Raw genomic sequence first — 19038 nt, 5'->3', positions numbered from 1 at the left:
CCAGTCTACAAGAAGGGCAAGAAGGAGGACCCGGGTAACTATAGACCGGTCAGCCTCACCTCCATCCCTGGAAAGGTGATGGAACAACTTGTCCTTGGCACTATCTCTAGACATATCAAGGAGATGGGGGTCATCAAGAGCAGTCAACATGGTTTTACCAAGGGTACGTCATGTTTGACTAACCTCATAGCCTTCTATGAGGAAATTACTAAGTGGATAGATGATGGCAGAGCGGTGGATGTGGTCTATCTTGATTTCAGTAAAGCATTTGACACCGTCTCCCACAGCATCCTTGTAGATAAGTTGATCAAGTATGGGTTTGATGATCAGGCAGTGAGGTGGATCAAGAACTGGTTGAAAGGAAGAAGTCAGAGAGTTGTAGTCAATGGGGCAAAATCTAGTTGGAGGCCTGTGACTAGTGAGTCCCTCAGGGGTCGGTACTGGGACCGGTGTTGTTCAACATCTTCATCAACGACCTGGATGAGGGTACAGCATGTACCCTCAGCAAGTTTGCTGATGACACCAAACTGGGAGGAGTGGCTGACACACCAGAAGGCTGTGCTGCCATTCAGAGAGACTTAGACAGGCTGGAGACTTGGGCGGGGAAAAACCTGATGAAGTTTAACAAGGGCAAGTGTAGAGTTTTGCATTTGGGGAAGAAAAACGCCATGCACCAGTACAGGTTGGGGGCTGACCTGCTGGAGAGCAGTGTAGGTGAAAGGGACCTGGGGGTCCTGGTAGACAGGAGGATGACCATGAGCCAGCAATGTGCCCTTGTGGCTAAGAAGGCCAATGGCATCCTGGGGTGTATTAGAAAGGGTGTGGTTAGTAGGTCAAGAGAGGTTCTCCTCCCCCTCTATTCTGCATTGGTGAGGCTGCATCTGGAGTATTGTGTCCAGTTCTGGGCCCCTCAGTTCAAGAAGGACAGGGAAGTGCTGGAAAGAGTCCAGCGACGAGCCACAAAGATGATGAAGGGAGTGGAACATCTCCCTTATGAGGAAAGGCTGAGGGAGCTGGGTCTCTTTAGTTTGGAGAAAAGGAGACTGAGGGGTGACCTCATCAATGTTTACAAATACGTAAAGGGTGAGTGTCAAAAAGATGGAGTTAAGCTTTTTTCAGTGATGACCAGTGATAGGACAAGGAGTAATGGATACAAATTGGAGCATAGGAGGTTTAAGGTGAATATCAGAAAAAATTTTTTTACTGTGAGAGTGACAGAGCACTGGAACAGGCTGCCCAGAGAGGTTGTGGAGTCTCCTTCTCTGGAGACATTCAAAACCCACCTGGACGCCTTCCTGTGTGATGTACTCTAGGTGACCCTGCTCTGGCGGGGGGGTTGGACTAGATGATCTTTCGAGGTCCCTTCCAACCCCTATGATTCTAAAAACCCAAGCACCAGAGCCTGTTATTTATTTTCAATCCCAACTTTCAGTAGTCAGATCAGACCATAGTAGGCGACTAAGCCCTCGAGCATGGAGCTGCATGCTCCAACTCATTTTCACATTGCAAAGCCCCTGATTTCCTGCTCCTGTTGCAGTAGTGTAACCTCAGGACACCAAAATAATTTTGGCAGTGACACAAGGTTTCTGTGGATCTTGTCTAATGTTAAAGAATTCCTAGGAAGATCTCTTCTTCATCTTAAGACTTCATGGCCTTAAGACTAAATCTTCATATATTCAGAGGCCCCAGTGGCAGCAATCAAACAGCAATGAGAGTCTGTATTTCCTGACTTGTGCCACCTCTCTTAGCAGATTTGCAGCAGACACAGGTGATTAAGCAAGGTCACTGAACATATGCTGTTATTCAAAGTCTCATCCTCCATCCACTGTTCCAACAGGAGAAGGGGGTTTGAAGGTCTTAAAACAGAGCTATCTGCAAATGGTGATTTGCTGGCATCATACGCAGCTGCATTTGGAAGTCAACCAGTTTGTAAAACTGATCCCTCCTGAGGTACTATCCCAGAACAACTGATACTCCTATTGCTATTGGAAATTTTAGATCACACAAGGAACACCTGCTCTTTAATTTGTTGGCTTCTCTTTCCCTGTACTAAAATAAGAATAAATACACTTTGAAACCTTTGACATGAACTTAGAGACCAGCAAGTGGAAGTGAGGTGAAAGAGAAAACAGATGGTAACATCTGCAAAGAGCCAAATAAAAAGATAAGCCAGCCACAGGCATGTAATTGCAAAATACTCAGTTTAGAAAATAGGGAAAATGCAACCTAACCACAGCTGAACTGCAAATGTGTAGTGAGGACTAGGGGTTTTATTGGGGGGCAATAGGAATATGGCATTATTTCTTATTTAATCAACTTCACCTTGAAAGCAAATAGAAGAGCAAGAGGGAAAGTGTTAGAGGACTGATGGAGGATCTCAGAAGAACAATGTGTGACCTAAAGAAGTTTAAGGAAACACAATAAGCAACAGAAGAAAATACAAATCGAGCAAGAGCAGGACTTTCCTCTGAGGCTTGCAATGCCTTAACTACCTACCTCAAAGCTTTAACTTCTCTTCAGTGTAAAATGCACGTTCTCAATCTTTATCTTTGCAAAATTAAGCTAGGAAGCAGGAGGCTCACTAAACCTGCCACAGAGTGCCAAAGGCAGACTCTTCCCACCTGCTGACACCATGCCCACCCATCCTTTCCTTCCAGTTGTTATCTCCTAAAAAAAGAGGGGTGGCTGCACATTGCCCTGAGCAACAGTTGCTAGCACTGGCTTTTGACTCAGGGTGCATTTCATGCTCCCCTGCTGCTGAAGGCACCACATCACTTCTCCTGAGGCTCTGGTGCTGTGTGCCAGTCAAGTACCACGCCACCTGCAAAACTGGGTTAGTACTTTGCTTTGCTAATCCTGGCTGGGATGTCCTCTGTGTTGGTGGCATCTCTTCAGTCACGCCAGCTGCTGATTTCAGCTCCCAGCAGGAGCAGAACAACACTCAGGCAATTCCTGACAATAATTTGATAATTAGTTAACACAAGGGAAATCCTACAGTTTACCCCCAAGAGCAACAGTCCCTAACTTCCCAACTGCCTAACAAACAACATTTGAATATGGTACAAGTTATTACAAAATGTTACATTTTAAAATGTTAAACCTATTGCTCCCTGCTTCCTCCTCTCCTAGGAGAGAAGGTCGTCCTGAAAATCACCATCTATTTTTTGCTGCAAGCATCAAAGGATCCCCTAGCAACATCTGGAAAGAGGATGCAGTGACTTTTGGTCTCTCCCAGACTGTTGACTCATTTAAGCCTCATCAAAATTCAAAGTTAAGTCCATTCACAAGCACATGATCATGAGGCATGAGAGAATAGGGTGGGGGGTGGAAATGCAGAGCCAAAACAGAAAGAGGAAAAGAAAACATCCAGGAAACTTAGAGAAAACACAGAGAAACAAATCACACATCCAGAGAAAAGCTGTAGATGGATTTGAGAAAAACAAAACAAAACAACCCTGAAATCTGGAGTTTGTAACTTGTGATTAATTCTCAGATTTAAAATGTGGAATTTCTTCTTAATGCCCTTACTGGAAGAAGGGAATGCTACTGGTCATGAAGTTCACACAGGCTTATGCAAATATGCATGCAAATAAGTTGTTTTCTTTGAGCTTCTGGCCAGTTGCCTCCACAGGGGGTATCTGAGACTTAAAACTTTGCCTGGCCAGGACCAGGATGCCATAAGTAGATACAGAAAAGGACCGTTCCTTCAATGGGGACTGTATCAGAAATGTTAAGGTCAGAAGATGCAGGTCACTTACATTTCAGATGATGTATTGCTCTCCTGGGCACACGCCCATGGGAAATGAAGGAGCTATCTCAGGAAGCCAAAGACTACTGATGCAAGTGGAGTGGTACTAAGAAGCCACCCTACAGCTTGAGGCAAAGACCAGAAAACTGCAGCTGACCTTGTGAGACATAGGGAAAGAGGAACTGATGGGGGTGCCCGAGAGCATTTGATGTGGTTTAAGCTGGCAGCCTCAGAGAGGGATTGTCTGGGGAAGTGGCTGCAGTCCCAGCAGTGATTTCTCACTAGCCAAGCCCTCTTCCCCTTGGGCAGGGGAAGGTGGCCAACCTTCAAGAGGCTCAGGAGCAGCAAAAGTCCAAGGGAATCATCTCCCTGCTCTCAAGCACACAAAGCCACCTCAGACACCTTGAGAAACTGAACCTGACCCATTAAAATTAAAACCAGCAAAATTCTACCATTTCCCCAAAGGAATGGGAAAATAACCTCATGCACAGAGTCCTCTATCTCACTTGTAGGTCCTACCTGAAAACTGTGGGGAGGTCAGAGGGGGTGAGTGGGAATAATGAATGTTAGGTTCAAGGAGGCTTAAGGAAGAAAATCTTTGAGTGGAGCATCCCTTTCAAATAGAGGACGCTGTGATGCTCCTATAAATCACATTGCCCTGTCATGGGATGCCATGGACCTGTCAGACTGAAGAAGTGGTGGTGGGATGGACAGGCTGGCCCCTTGCCTGGGCCTCCTCTCCCAGTGAAAGCACTTCCTTCCTGCTGTCTCCTGCCCTTTAAAAGCAGGTTTGCTATTGATCCTTGAGGGAGCTCTCCAAAAGCTCACAAAGCCTCTTGCATATAAACAAAGAGTGTGGCTTAATGTTACTTACCTAAGAATATGCTATTTGTTCTAACTGGAGATTAATTTAACTGGAAACAAAAGCAAGCACAGCAGACGAGGTTACACTGAACTGGTGTCAGTTTGAGTCAGAAAAATTAAAAAGACCTTAAATGTGTGACTATCTATCTTTACTGCTCCTTTACTTTTGCCATGGGCAAGGGTGAAGTGTGAGATTAATTACAATCACTCCGCTAGAAAATCAGCTTAAGGGAACATGTTTGGATTTTCTGTAATTTAAAAAAATATTTAGGTAATTCCTTCTTGTACATATTCAATGCAAACTGCTGTTTCTGTAGGATCTTCTGCACAGTCATAAATGCTATGCTTACATATTTTCCATTTGCCATCAAAAAAATCTCCAAAATATTATTTTCAGTACCCTGAGAAAATACATACATATATTATGCTAAAGATTTTTTTCTTTTTTTAGTTAAATGGTTGAACCATTGAAAAATGTAAATTATTAGAAGCATTTTAAAGAGACAGAAGACTAAAAAAAACTAATACAGGCCCCTGCATTCCCACAAAACCAGACATGCAAGTCCAGAAGATGGGAAGACTTAATTAACAATATTAATAATGAACAGGATGACAAAATACAGAAAGTTTCTTGTAATATGAAAGTATTACTTACCAACCATTGCACTCACTTCTCCTGCCATCAGCAGTGGGACAGTGTTGTTGTACAGGTTAACATCAATGATACCTTTCCGAATCGTTTCTCCTACTTTTGCTCCCAGTAATACTGAGCCAGTGGTTTCAAAAATCGAAGCCAAAATGCAAGCCTGGCGTAAAGTAACAACACCAGAGCCCACAGCCGTTCCAAAAGAATTGGCAACATCATTTGCACCAACCGAAAAGGCTAAAATAAAAGCAATGATAAAACCCACAATGACCATCCACAGGTACTCATCCATTGCCATCTTTTCCCAAACTGTAGATTTAGCTTCCCCTTTGCAAATAGTTAATAGTCAAGGCTGGAGGGCACTGCAACGGATTTGGAAAGCAGATTTCTTGTAAACAATGAGTTCTCTCTGGAAAGTGCTGGGTGGTGTTAGAATGTGAAGAAACTGCTAACTGCTGATTTTCAAACTACTATAAATACTGTTCATTTGGCTGCCTTCGGTCAGCAGTGAAACACATTCCATATTTTGTTCCCAAACTGGTACAGCTGCGATGCTCTGTCCTGAAACAGAAAAAAAGAAACAAAACAAACAAAAACAAATTAAAAAAAAAAAAGAAAAAAAAAAGAAAAAAAAAACAAACAAAGAAAATTAAAAGTAAAAAGGGGGTGGGGGGAAATACTTAGCAGAGCCTGTAACAATGTGTTTTCAGAAGTAAACAGATGATTTAAACTCACTAATGGGGTCCTACCTCAGCATGTGACTGTTCTAATCATAAAGCAATTCAAAAAAGTTTAAAATTAGGTCACCTCCAAAGCAATATGTTTCTTGTAGTATCACTGACCAAGAAAATCTTTTGAGCAATTTAAAAGGATTTCGAAAGGTTAGGGGTTCTGTTTGTGTTCAGTGTACAGAGGAGTGTGGTAAACCTGCTTTCTGAAAAGAGGATACACTCTTTACACTCAGTGAACATAAGACATGTAGAATGTATAGACCATACCATACAGTCTGATTCTCAGCTGATGTATATCACCTAACTCCAACGACCTCAGCAGAGCTCTTGAAATTTTATCAGCTGCAGACAGGGATGCACTCCTTTGAAAAATTATTTTATCTATATGCCTAAGAAATGCCACTGAAAATACTCTGAAGAGCATTAATAATCCTCTATTGCTGTTATCCCATCCCATGCGGTAAGAATATAACTTTCTTACAGCTTCTCAGTCACTGAAACAGCACAATAATTGCAATATTTCTGTGTATCCCTACAGATCATGAGAAGTATATAAAAGAAGTTTAACTAAGAAGTTGAGCTTTCTGCTCTTTCCTATATATGGTTACTAATTATTAACAGTTATTATATTCAAAGCGTTATTATAGGTATCTTTTAGTATTTCTTTTGATAGTTTCAGCTTTATGATCACCTTTTGAATTACATCTTAATTAGTCCTTATCAGTCTAATCTGAAAAAGGGTGCACTTGTTCAAAACAAAAAATAGAGAAACACTTTTAAAAATAAAAACTTCAACATCCAAAAGACTACTAAGCAGAGTAATAAGCCTCACACTGATGTCAAGATGTTAAAAGCTAGAAGCAAATTTGCTCAAACCATCTGCCTCTTCAGAGGGCTGCTTCTCTTCTGCTAGCAGCCACCACAAAGACATCCCATGCCAACCTCTGCTTTCCTACCCATGCCGCTTGGCTCCAGAGAACTGCCAGTTTGGAGATGGCAAGGGGTTAAGTGAACATTTAGCAGCAAATATCCATCAGCCAAATCTACACATTTTAAGAAGCATTTACAGAGACATGGGGTTATCAGATGAAAAGCCCTGAGACCACCTCCTGCTCTTTCTGTTTCCCCACAGTCACTTCAGGGTCATAAAATATACCCACATCCACAGTTCCAGGACCATGCTTAATTTCTTTCAATGACCCCAGTACAATGTAGGTCCTGCAGTAGCGTGGAGGAAGGGTCTCTGAAATAACAGCAAAATGAAAAATTAAGAGAGATGACACATACACCTAAGATGCTGAATCCTTAAGAACAACCAACAGCAAAATACCATATGTATATAGGCAATTGTTTCCTAGAAAACTCCTAAGCTGATGTCAAGGCTTGATGCTTTTTCTAAATATACATATGCAGCAGAAAAGATCTCTCTCTTTCTTTCTCCAGGCTCCAAACTGGCTAAACAACTGTTGCTCCAGTCTTTTCCAGCAGGCATCAATCCTTGAATACTTTATACTCTAAAATAACATGTTGGAAGGTCTTAATGGCTAAAAATATTTGTATAAGGATTTTTATACTATGACATAACATGAGAAAATGAAGTACCAATGCATTTTTGATGTTTGAAGACTTGTTGCCTTTTTATAATTTATCAGCACTCAGCTCATTGAGTGGAAAAGCAAGAAACAGAGATAGAAAAGACTAACAACATTTGGAAGAAACAATTAGAGTTAGCACTTGTTTTCCTGTGAAGGAAGACAGAACTCTGTTAAATTCATCCACTTAAAAAATTCTATAATGGATATCAGATTTTTTCTAGGAGATGAAATGCTGAACTAGGGTCCTTCCATGATCCTGGAGATTAATGATTAAATTCTTTATCCTGCATGGATTTACAAAGTACCTTTGCCAAGTTAGCCTTGGTGCCCCAGTTTCCTCTCCTGAAAATGGGCAAAGTTGACTGAGGTCAATGCATGCACCCACAGACTCTGATTATATGAGATCCATTTCCTTCAGACCCTCAAGATGAAAGCATGCCTTTATTCCCAACAGAGATCTGCCTTTTCTCCACTTATCAACCAACCTACCCATTTACTGCAGTGACCCAATTTCAGGGATAAGGAAGAGCAGGGGGATAATGACATTCCCCTACTGCAATGGGGTTCACAGGACAACATTTGCCTAATCTGGCTCTTCCAGCCACAGTGACTTCTTTCAGCTTCCAAAATAAACCACTAAGTCACAAGGTTGCCTTTATTAGCTTCCCTGGGAGCCGGGGGAGAAGAACTCCAGATGGTCCCAAAGAAATGAAGACTTCTAGTGAGTGTATGTGTGCACCTATAACTGTTCGTGAAGGCCAAAGGGCCTCCTGAAGTCTGTTGGCAGGGGTCTGGGCAATGGGCTCTGAGAGGTGGCTACATAATCTCCCTCCCTGTGAAATGGAATATACTGCCTAGGGAGAAATATATGTCTTAAGGTAAGAAGTCACCCCTCTTGTCATTTTGTGCAAGGTGATGGTTCAAAAGAGACCTTCCTCCAAAACTTGGGAGGCTTGACTTGATGTCCACTGCATTTGTACAAGTGACAGAGCACAGCAATGGCCAATCCTTGCCTTTAACAAGGTGAAAATCAAAAGAAGAATGGGAGTAAACACATGTTGAAAAATTAACATGCAGGCAGCACTGGAATGGCTAGGTGTTACTGCTTTCAGTCTTAAGTAACTGCAAGGGATGCTAAACGTTTGAAGAAAGAAACAGAAGGAAAAGAAGGGGGGAAAAAAGGGCACATCTCTGCTGTGAAAGTTTTCAGAAAAGCAAAATATCCTGCAAAGTAGGCCAGTGACTAAATACAGACTAAATCTTGTAGCATGCTTCTTTCTAGAGCCCAAAATACATCTGGCATGCTCAGACATGCTCAGCTATGCCCCTCATCACCTAATCTAACCCAAGAGCCTGTGGTATTTCATGTTGTTACTGAGATGAAAAAGAAACTGGGAAAAGCATTGTATGGTGGGACATGGCAGAACTGCTCTCTTCGTGACAGCTGGAAGTCACTAGCCTGTTTCTCTCCTGCACTCATTTATATTTCATCAACATGCCTCAATGCATGCCAAGTGTAATCCAACCTGACCTGCCAGACCCTGGGAAATCCTCCCATTTACCTGCAGGACTAACCCTGCCTCTCTCCCAAAGGCCTCTGCACATGGGTACACTATGCTACAGCAGCAGACTCTGGGTGGAAGAGTCCATTTTCCTCTTTCGGCTTTGGCTAACTCTTCTTGAACCAGCCTGTGCTGCAGTGGCCCTGCTGCCAACTCACCCTTGGGCATTAGCCTGGCCAAGGAACTGCATTAGCACTGTGGAGCTGCAGGATCTGAAGCTGGAGCCTGCACCTCTAATGGCTGTCAATGCGAAGAGAAAGGTGTAGAGATGACATTTCAATTCTGTATTAAGGAGAGAATTTTAGCTAATACAGTTTTCTTATAATCCTTAAATAGATTGTCATACTTAAGGGATTTGAGTTGAAAATTTTAACTGTTTAAGTGGTCATAGAAACTTACGGAACTTCCACCTCAGTGAGAAAAATCTGATTTTTAGAAATGCTAAGCACGTCCCTCTGCCTTGCTGGCAGATGATCCAGACACCCCCCTTGGACTTCATTTTGTTGCTAGCTAAACATCTTGTTGTAATTCTGCCAACAGAAAGTGCTATTTCTTCCCTAAGTAAGAGATGAAAACAACACCTAGATAAGGAAGCACCTTGATTCATGCAGAACAACAAGTGAATTTGCAGGAAAAAGTTAGGATCTCCTGGTAACCACAAGATCAACCTAGGACATGTTTATGTATGGATATTTACTAGTTCTTCTGGAACCTGTTCACAGTACAGTTCTAAATCTAGTTTTTAGTGAAAAAGCAATACAAAATTTAAAAAAAAAAGTTATCAGTTGCTATTTTTCTTACCAAACAAATTGGTGCTAAAGAGAACACAGAACATCTGACAACAAGGACAGTTAAATAAAAGCTTGGGATGAAGTTCCAAGTCTAGAGAAGCAATCAGAGTGCATTACCCACCAGCAATCCAACTGTGTGACATAAAGGAATTGCATTCATCAAACACTGAAAGGTATATAAATCATTCTGTATGCAGCTCATACCATATATAAATCATACTGTATGCAGTCTTCCACTCTCAGAAGTTGCCCCATGCTGTAGTTGAAAACTTTCTCCTCCTCCAGCCATGAGATAGATTTCACTAGTCCCAGTTTTAACTGTTTTGTTGTTGCCCAAGTATTAGCAAAAAACAAAGGGCAGCAACTAGTGTAGCATTTCTCAAGATAACTTTTATAACTACTCCACTGTGCATTATGACAAGTCAGACAGGGGAAGACAATTTTTCTTCCCATGCAGTGTTGAAAACAGCAGACATTTCATGATAGACAGTGGCATTGAATTTGTACTGACAGGCAGGTTCACCTCTAGTTACCAGTGGCTGAAAAATCTGTCTAAAATGCTTACCAGACAGCAACTTCTAAGTTATTCCATATCTCTTTTATTTCTGTATGTTTATATAAAACAAATCTGTCAGGCTTCCTACCTATGTATATAAACTCATACCAGATCTGGCATTCAATTCTATTGGTACTAAACACAGCACTGCATAGAAACTAAGTCTGATTTATAACCAAAGTTACTAACACTGTTCACATCAATAGTCTTTATCATTTCTAGTTCATACTTGGGCCACAAAGCTTGCAAATTATCTGCTTTAGATCACTAATCCTGCACCCATGACATGAAAGGTGGTATTAATTCAAGTGGTTCAAGACAGAGAACATCCCTATATGGCTCTAAATTACATGCACAGGACTTGTCACAAAGCCAAGCATGATCCAAGTTTAATGCTCCAGTACACAAAAGCACCCTCAACTTACTTTAAAAAGAATCAATTACTGCATCCACAGAAGAAGTTTTTGTATCAGTCAGTTCCTACTTTAACACGTTCACAATGTGTTTAAGCAAACTTCATGCTACTACTTGATATGGAAACAAGACTGAAGTTGATAGCTTTCCAAGGACTCTCATCCAGTTTAACATTGCAGAGAGGGACTGTCACTGCCAGCTCCCAAAACTTCCAGAGGATGCTTCCTTTTCTTAATCCCTATCAACCTCCACGTTCACCACTGAAAGGTCAAAAATGCATATACAATATTTAAGATGAGATTCTGTCACTGAAAACGTTCACTTAAAACACAGACAGCAGTCAGATTTAAACAGCAATGCTGTAAACAAGATAGGTAAAATATCAACAAGTCCTTGTGCATTTGCTGATAAAGATCTTTTTCTCTAACTAAAGGACAGTTTCATTCTTCAGTGACTGAACGAAGTCTTTCTAAAAACAAGTGGCTTTTATGACTCAACACTATAAATTTTTAAGATCCATTCAGAGAAACAAGTGTTCATGGTTATGGAAAACATGTTTTATGAAAGAAAACCACACAGAGAAATCTTTAAAACTCACCCAGTATTTAGAAGTTGTTTCAAAAGAAAAAGGAGCTAAGTTCTTCCAGCTACGTGCCCTCCTGATTGCAAATACAGGATAAAGTCTAAAACAGACATCCTATCATTCAGCACAGTCACATCTGAACATGCAAACTTCCAGAGGGTAGAAAGAGGGCTATAACTTACACCAGGCAGTCCGGGGATAAAAGTCACTCTGGCACAGAACAGCACACAACACTGAGAAGCATCAATGCAAGTCCAGAGTCTTATTCAGTAGGTAAAAATCTGCCTCCTCTTAAGCAAAGAATTCTGCTGGGGGTGGGCACTGATAAAACACAACACTGCGTCACGACTGCACTAGTGAGACAAACCAATCCAATGAAGCTCATATTAAAAGCAACACAACGTTCCCTTTCCCTTAAACCCCCCCCAAGCACAGGCACAGATGAAAAAGGAAATCTCATTTTTGACTGCCAGCTGGACATTTTGCTGTGATCAGGTAATCTCTGAGTAGCCCCAGGTCTTCTACTTGAAAGCACACTTAAACACACACTTAATTCAAGTGCATGTGATGGTAGGGTATGTACATGCAATTTGGGAAAGATGTTGCATGCTTGTTACTTTATCCATGTCAGTAGAGGTCTCACAAACGACACAGACTGCAGAAAGTTAAAAGATGTGCTCGAGTTTTGACTGGATCGATGCCTAAGCAAGCAACTTTGCTTTCAGCAGTTCAACCTAAATTACCCAATTCAAATTCCTCCAACCACTTAAGTAGGAAACATTTTTGCATGTATGTCAAGGCAAAAATAATGTTTCCCTAAAAGCACCCGGCTTAGCTTTACATCAAATATTTGCTTTAATACTATATAAAGCAATTAAGCCATTTGGTTCAGCAAAAAGGAATGTAAATAAAAACTGTGTTGTCACAGCTTAGAAATCTGACAGATGCAAATTTTATTTTTATACACTTCTGGTTTATAAATAAATTATGTTTTAAATTTAATTTTTAGGTTTTACTCCATTCTGAGTCACTCAAAGCTATGGTCTCATATTCCAACATCTCATATTCCATTAAATTGGTAAGTTTTCTGCATCCTGAACATTTTAGAAAAACCAAGTAATTGATTTAGATTTGTAAACACAGACTTGGAAACATAATTCTTACCTCATGTATTTTTTCAAGTTTGAATAAAGGGTATTTCTTAAAAAGGAGGCAAAAGTTGTGTAAATTGGTTAAAATCAGCTGTAGGTGATATTCAGGGATAGCTTGGTAAATCTGAAAAGTGGTTTACATTTCTGAAGAAAACTCACAAAGATTAGTAAATCTACATCATCTTCTATAAAGAACTAGGGAAAAACTCCAGCTAGAAAACTGCAGTGCAGAAATTACATTTAAAATCCCCAATAATAATAATAATAATAAAGGAGTATCAGGCCACAATTCCCTGTAAAAAATGCTTACTCTTTATTTAAGGTCAACACCCAACTACTGTTAAGCTTACAATATAGCTGGTAACTTTTTGAAAAGCTCTTAAGTCTGGTTGCAAAGTATTTCCTTTTTACTTCTGCAGTAGATGGCAAACAGGCTTCCTAGCTTTAGAGAAGTGAGAGAGGTTGATACTTTGACACTGGTTTTCCCTTGTGTACAAAAGCAACATATTTTAACAAGAGGAATATTAATAACTTTCCTGCAGATCTAAATACATCTCAATTTTTTTTTTTTTTTTTTTTTTTTTAGAGTAGCGTCAATCAATTCAAGTGAGAGTGATCATAATTGTAAACATTAAGTCAGCCTGTATTTATAGGTCTGGATTCCAAGGTTTAAATAAGTGAATAAACAAACTTAGAAACTTTCTTGGAGCACTTTTTTAACTATATAAAGTGAAATAAAAAAGAACACAAAATATTATTTTATGTTCTCTTTATAGCTGACAAGCTGTTGATGTCTGGCTCGGTAAAGCTCAAATCCAAACAGTCTAAGTAAGTGCTAAACCCACCGTAGTTCTCCCTTAAAGGACCATTCACCGAGCCTGGAGTAATCACCAGCAGCATGCAGATGCAGGTAAAAAGACAGTTGAAAGGACACTTTCTCTGGGAGGTAGCTACACTCATTTCAAAAGCCAGAAGTTGCCAGCCCAGTCTGTGAGAACCATCTCAGACCCAGGAGAACACCACCCTGGAACAATTTGAGTGCTGCTTCCCATGAGCCATCCTGACCACAGCAGTGGTTTTCTTGTTGACCTAAGCTTCAGAGCTTGGTCTACACACAAAGCAAAGGATATAATAAACAGCACAGAGAAAAGGAAATATCTTCAAAGTTTTTGTTCTGCTAAATCAGCATTGTGGACCTCAGGCACAGGAAAATTCAAGCCAAGATAGGCTGACCATTACAAAGACTCATAATTTGGGATACCACTAAAGAAGCTGTCAAAGGAAAATTTATATGACCACAAAATAAATTATGAGGATTGGCTTTTGGCAATGGCAGCATCAGTTTGGTTCCCATCAAATAAAATATTTGTAGAAATTATAAATATTATGTATTACGATCTTGATCAGATATCATACATTTTTTCAACTGTAATTTATTCTGGTAAATCCACAATTGAGAGATCTCTGTTTGATTCAACAATCCCATGCTGTGCAGATTTATATTCTGGTTTAAACAATGTAACAGTACATGCCAATTTAAATAATTAATTTTAAACCCCCATTGTTTTACATTTCTGAATCAGCTATTTTCTGAAAGATGCCCAGGTTCTCATTTACCAGTAACCACTAAACCAACAATAATTTGTAACTTAATGTAACTTTTATATCAAATCTAACTGGCCTTTTTGCCGTTCAGATGAAAAGGCTATGTATTTAAGTCATTATACTTATACATATGTTTTGAGTAGAAAATAAGAGGGGATTATTATAATTTTCTAAGATAAAAAAACCTGTAAGAATTGGAACCTGAATACCTGTAAATTACATTTGGTAAGAAACGGAAATACAATGAAAGCACCTGAAACTGTCCCAGTTACATTGTGCCAAATTACATAAAGTTCCTGACCAGCAATGGGAGCTGTCAGGCTTTCCTATACCTGCTGGTACTCTAAAATTGGAAGTCATAAGCAGCTGGAACCAGGGACTTTTTGTTTCCATTACTGGTACTTGTGCCTCTGACCCTGCCTAGGAATGCTTATTTCCCCTCAATCTACAAACCAAGAAAGCAAAACAAACAAGGAGGAATGAAAATGGCTGGCAGATGACTGCACAGGTATCTCACAGCATTTCAATGAAATCCAGCTTTTGGAATACACTCTGGTTTTGAAGGGTCTCATGACCATCTACACCATAAGGGACTTGAAGAAGGACACCACACACCAATCATTACCTGGAAATCAGCCCTGAGGTTCTTGAGGCTTTTACACAGCTCTACTGAACACAGCACCATTTCTGGGTGCTTTGGTAACTCCATTGCACCTATCAAACACTAACAAAACTCTGAATATCTGCTCTGCAGATAGCAAACAGCTACAAACACAGTTGAAGCTGGAAAAAGCCAGCTCGAAACAACAAAAGCACATTTGCTTTTGCATATTGGGAAGCAAGCTCAAACACATTCTGTTATCCATCAGGATAATCTCCAAATAGAAAGAGATGCATCCATGTTTCACTCCAAGAAAAACCATCTCAAGGACTCTCTGGCAAGGGTAATGTGGTTGACACAAAAATTAAAAAGTCACTTGACATTCAGGGATGGAGCAACTCCTCTACTCCAAAGAAGCAAATAATTTGCATGAGCTTTCTTGATGGCTCTGACCTCTGCCACAGTGATCCAAACCTCTTCTTTCAGCAAGCCTCTGGGCTTTCAAAGAGGACATCCCACCCCACCTAGAAGACATGCATTCCTGGCAGTCAAGGTGAATTAGCTGTGCTTGCATAGGCATGCACGAAGAGCTGTCATTTTTCAGAGTGTGACTCTGCCTGTCTGTTTAGAGAGCGAGCCCTGGGAAAATGAAAAAGAACCCACAACTGGAATTGCTGGAGACCAAGGCTGGCGCAGAGGATCACACAGGCTCTGTGTGTTGTGTGGCCTGGGAGAGCCAAGCTGGCTCCAACCCCTACCACAGCACAAGTCCATGCAGAGCCAGGAGTTCAAAGGCAGCAAACTCATTGTGAAGGAGCAACGCTTTGGCCAATGCTGATTCAAGTATTGCCCCAGTTAATGTCAGGATCTGGACTCATATTGCCCACGAGTCTGGCTGATTCACCAGAGACCTGAGCACACTACATCCATTCTAAGCCTAAGGAAAGGGGTGAACTGCTGCTCTGAGCCTCCCTGAGCTTATCACACCATTTTCCCTCCTCAGCCCCTTATCGAAAGAAAGCAATCAGCACAGGGAAAGTATTTCTAAGAGTCCTGGCTACTGCTAACAAACCAAGAAGCATTACTAACGAACCTTTACTGACTTCACACAAAACACAAAAACTGCCCAAGAAGCACTCCTGTGACAATCAAAAAATATGCATTTTGCAAATGTAGAGGCTTATGCAAAGATTGCATTGGTAAGATGCCAGAGTGCAGTTGCCAAAAGTCAGGAATGTGAATTTTTCAGATAAAGGAAACCTGATACCTCAAGCACTAGATTGCCTGCCCTTTCCATTTTGGTTTGGGTTTCAGAGAATAACCACTGTGAAATCTTTTCCTATTGAGCCAGAAGAGATGGCTGGGGCTCCCCTGGGTCCATTGACTCTCTCTTCAAAGGGAGATGAAGTGAGAGAGTAGTTATCAACATGCCAAACCACACTGGCTGGCTCTTACTCCAAAATCAGCGTGGCCAGCAGGACAGAAGACCAAGCACTGCTGAAATGAGCTAGCTTAATGCCAAAAGGGCGAAAGGACCAGAGGTATAAGCAGAGAGAGGAGGGACAATGACACTCAAAAGTGCCAACTGGAGTTACCGGAGTATGTGGGAGTAGATGAGGGCAATACATTTTGGCAATGGAAATTCTGCTCTCTTTTTTGTATAAGCATTGCAGTAGTAAAAATAAAGAGGTGGAAACAGCAATGAAAGCTGTGACCTTCGTTTAATTTCATAATAGGAGCCAATTATTATGCCAGGAGGCTGGTGACTCTGCCTAATACTTCTAATGCAAAAAATAGCACCTGTCAGCTAATAGGCTTATTTTCCCCCGAGAGTCCAATACCTGCTTATCTCTGCTCTTCAGTCCATGTAATGGCCCACATCTATCTCCTGTAGCCTTTGCTGCTTAAAGACATGATGAGTGGGATGGTGAAGTAAAAAAACTTGAGTTCCACCTACAACACAGAGTTAAAATGCCAGCTACTTCACTATAGGCTAACAATGCTGCTGGAGCAAACAGGTGACTGATAGACTTGTCACATTGACTAGAAATTAAAACTTTGCCAATGCAACATGCCAAATAATGTCCCATAGTCAGGAACTTGGCTCAGTGCAGACCTCCAAGAGGACTTACTAAGGGCATGTGGTGCTGTGAAGCAGGTCAAGAAAAGCTAGGCTATACTCTCTACAAAGGAAAATGCTCTCAGCTTCAATGCTTCTCCTGTGCAAGAATTAGCACTGAAAAACAGGAAAAGTGGACCTCCAAACCAGCTTAATATAGCAGCTTCATCAGGGAACTTGTTACCAAGAGCTCTCTGCCTTAGATGAGTTACTGCTCATGGAGAGATTGCTCCATGTTTTATCTGGCTTTTTCTAGCTTGGGAGCAAACCACAGCAGCATCAGCCTTTGTGCTTCAGTGGGTCAAGTGCCTATGTCCAGGTGGAGCACAAAGGGTCTTCCTAAAGGTACGGGCAGGATAACGGGACACACATTGCCTCCAGTGACCTGATGAGCATATTCACCTGCAGCAAGCACATGAGCAGCTACAATTTCTCTGCTTGCTGACACAGAGGCTATAAAGAGAAGAGAAAGTCATCAAGGTAGAAAAGAAGATATTTGAGTACATAGCACAAGTAAACTGTGCCAGTGACTAGTGTGCCTCATCCTCTGAAAAAGGTGTTTATAGCTAAGCTGTGCGGGTGACAGTGATGCATTACAGCACCCTGACAGTTGCCCAGAAAAAGAAAAATAGTGTGAATGTTGCTGAGAGGTCAGGAATAGCAAACGGGATGCCAGGAGGAACGCTCCCTCTTCCCTGCCTTTCTGGAGAAGGGTGAGAACCAGAGCTAGCCATGTCAGGCTCGTGCTACACCCACACAGGGCCTTCTCTAGACCTATGCATTTCCCTTGGAGAAAATTAACCACCCAACAATGGGAATGGCACAGCCCTGACACAGACCTCTTCACTCCACACAAGCATCGAGAGAAAATCCACACCACTCTAAGGCACAGTGCAAATTCCCAGAGAGCTTAAGTATCAGGAAAAAAAACAAAAACAAGAAAACAAGCAAAAAGAGAAAATAACCTAATTAAAAAAATTAAAAATAAAAAATAAAGTCTATGGCAGCCAGGTATGACAACCATACCATGTGAAGAGCATCCTCTGGAGTATGGAAGCACATGTAGAGCACGTTTCTTGCAAGACCCAGGAGGGACCAGAGTCTACCTCTGTCATAGTGATAAAGAAAAATCACTCGCTATTATCCATAAAACAAGTAAGTAGATCATAATGTAAAAAGCACTGAATATTCAGGGGAAAAAAAAGTATGTAAAATATCTTTCTTTTAAAGAAGTAAACAAGGAATTTATTAATAAACTGGCTGGTTTTGGTCACCAAGACCTTCAGAAGTCAAAGAAGTTGTTTCCTCTTCCATCTCTTCTACACATAAATTAAAAAGAGAAAATTAATTATGCCATTTTTCAACTGTCAATCAGCTCCTCAGCCTTGAATTAACCAGATATTGAATTAAATCAAATTAATAAAATTATGTGAAGAAAACTAATGCTCTGAAACAGTGGAATACATTACTCCTGAAATGGGCTTAATATTTCAATCAAAACTGTCTCCAAGTGTTTAACCAATTATCTCCTGAAATTTTATTTTGCTTGCTTTAGAACTTCAGCAGACATCTTTGAATCACTTCATTTAACACACACAAATGCATTACAATAATTTTGAGCTATATTACAAAATTGTTTCTTTCAAGTCCAAAGCACCAGGATTTTAAAATAAACATTATCCTTTCCATTTAAAAAAAGTTCTCAAGCAAGCAAAAATATTTTCCAGTCTCCAAAGTAATCCGGAACAGACCATATTGTTCACTAACGTACATTAAATCTGGGATACCCTGCTGTCACTAATCTAACATGAAATTCAGGTGTGTAGAAGATCATTCTGTATCTACTTTAAAACACAATAATCAGTTACGGGCAAATATATTCAAAATGTGAAAAAAAATTACATGCTGACCCACTGGCTACTCAACTAATCCTAGGATTTTATTTTGCCTGGTATTGTCTAGGGTTTATTCAGAAAGCTTACAGTAATTGCACAAACTCAGAGGCACAGTTCTCTGTGGAAGAAATTATTCCACAAGATCATGCAATAACCCACACTAAGAGTGCCTCGTGG

At 40.7% G+C, this 19038-nt stretch overlaps 1 protein-coding gene across 5 annotated transcripts in view; it reads right to left on the bottom strand.

Moving 5' to 3' along the window:
* SLC20A2 (solute carrier family 20 member 2) overlaps positions 1-19038 on the bottom strand; it is a 58653-nt gene that overhangs the window by 28291 nt on the left and 11324 nt on the right. For 3 of the 5 annotated variants that reach the window (XM_051618466.1, XM_051618469.1, XM_051618470.1), the window contains exons 1-2: positions 11673-11784; positions 5268-5819 (exon numbers count right to left, since the gene is read on the bottom strand). In XM_051618466.1, coding sequence (XP_051474426.1) covers positions 5268-5556 — 289 coding nt within the window. In that variant the 5' untranslated portion in view covers positions 5557-5819; positions 11673-11784. Of the gene's footprint in view, positions 1-5267; positions 5820-11505; positions 11525-11672; positions 11785-19038 lie in introns of those variants that run through there. The other 2 variants (XM_051618468.1, XM_051618467.1) reach the window with 2 other exon arrangements.

This window comes from Apus apus, chromosome 4 (genome assembly GCF_020740795.1).
Source record: "Apus apus isolate bApuApu2 chromosome 4, bApuApu2.pri.cur, whole genome shotgun sequence".
NCBI classification, from domain to species: domain Eukaryota; kingdom Metazoa; phylum Chordata; class Aves; order Apodiformes; family Apodidae; genus Apus; species Apus apus.
The sequence above is the reverse complement of the archived record's forward strand: the minus strand, read 5'-3'. Positions and strand labels throughout refer to the sequence as shown.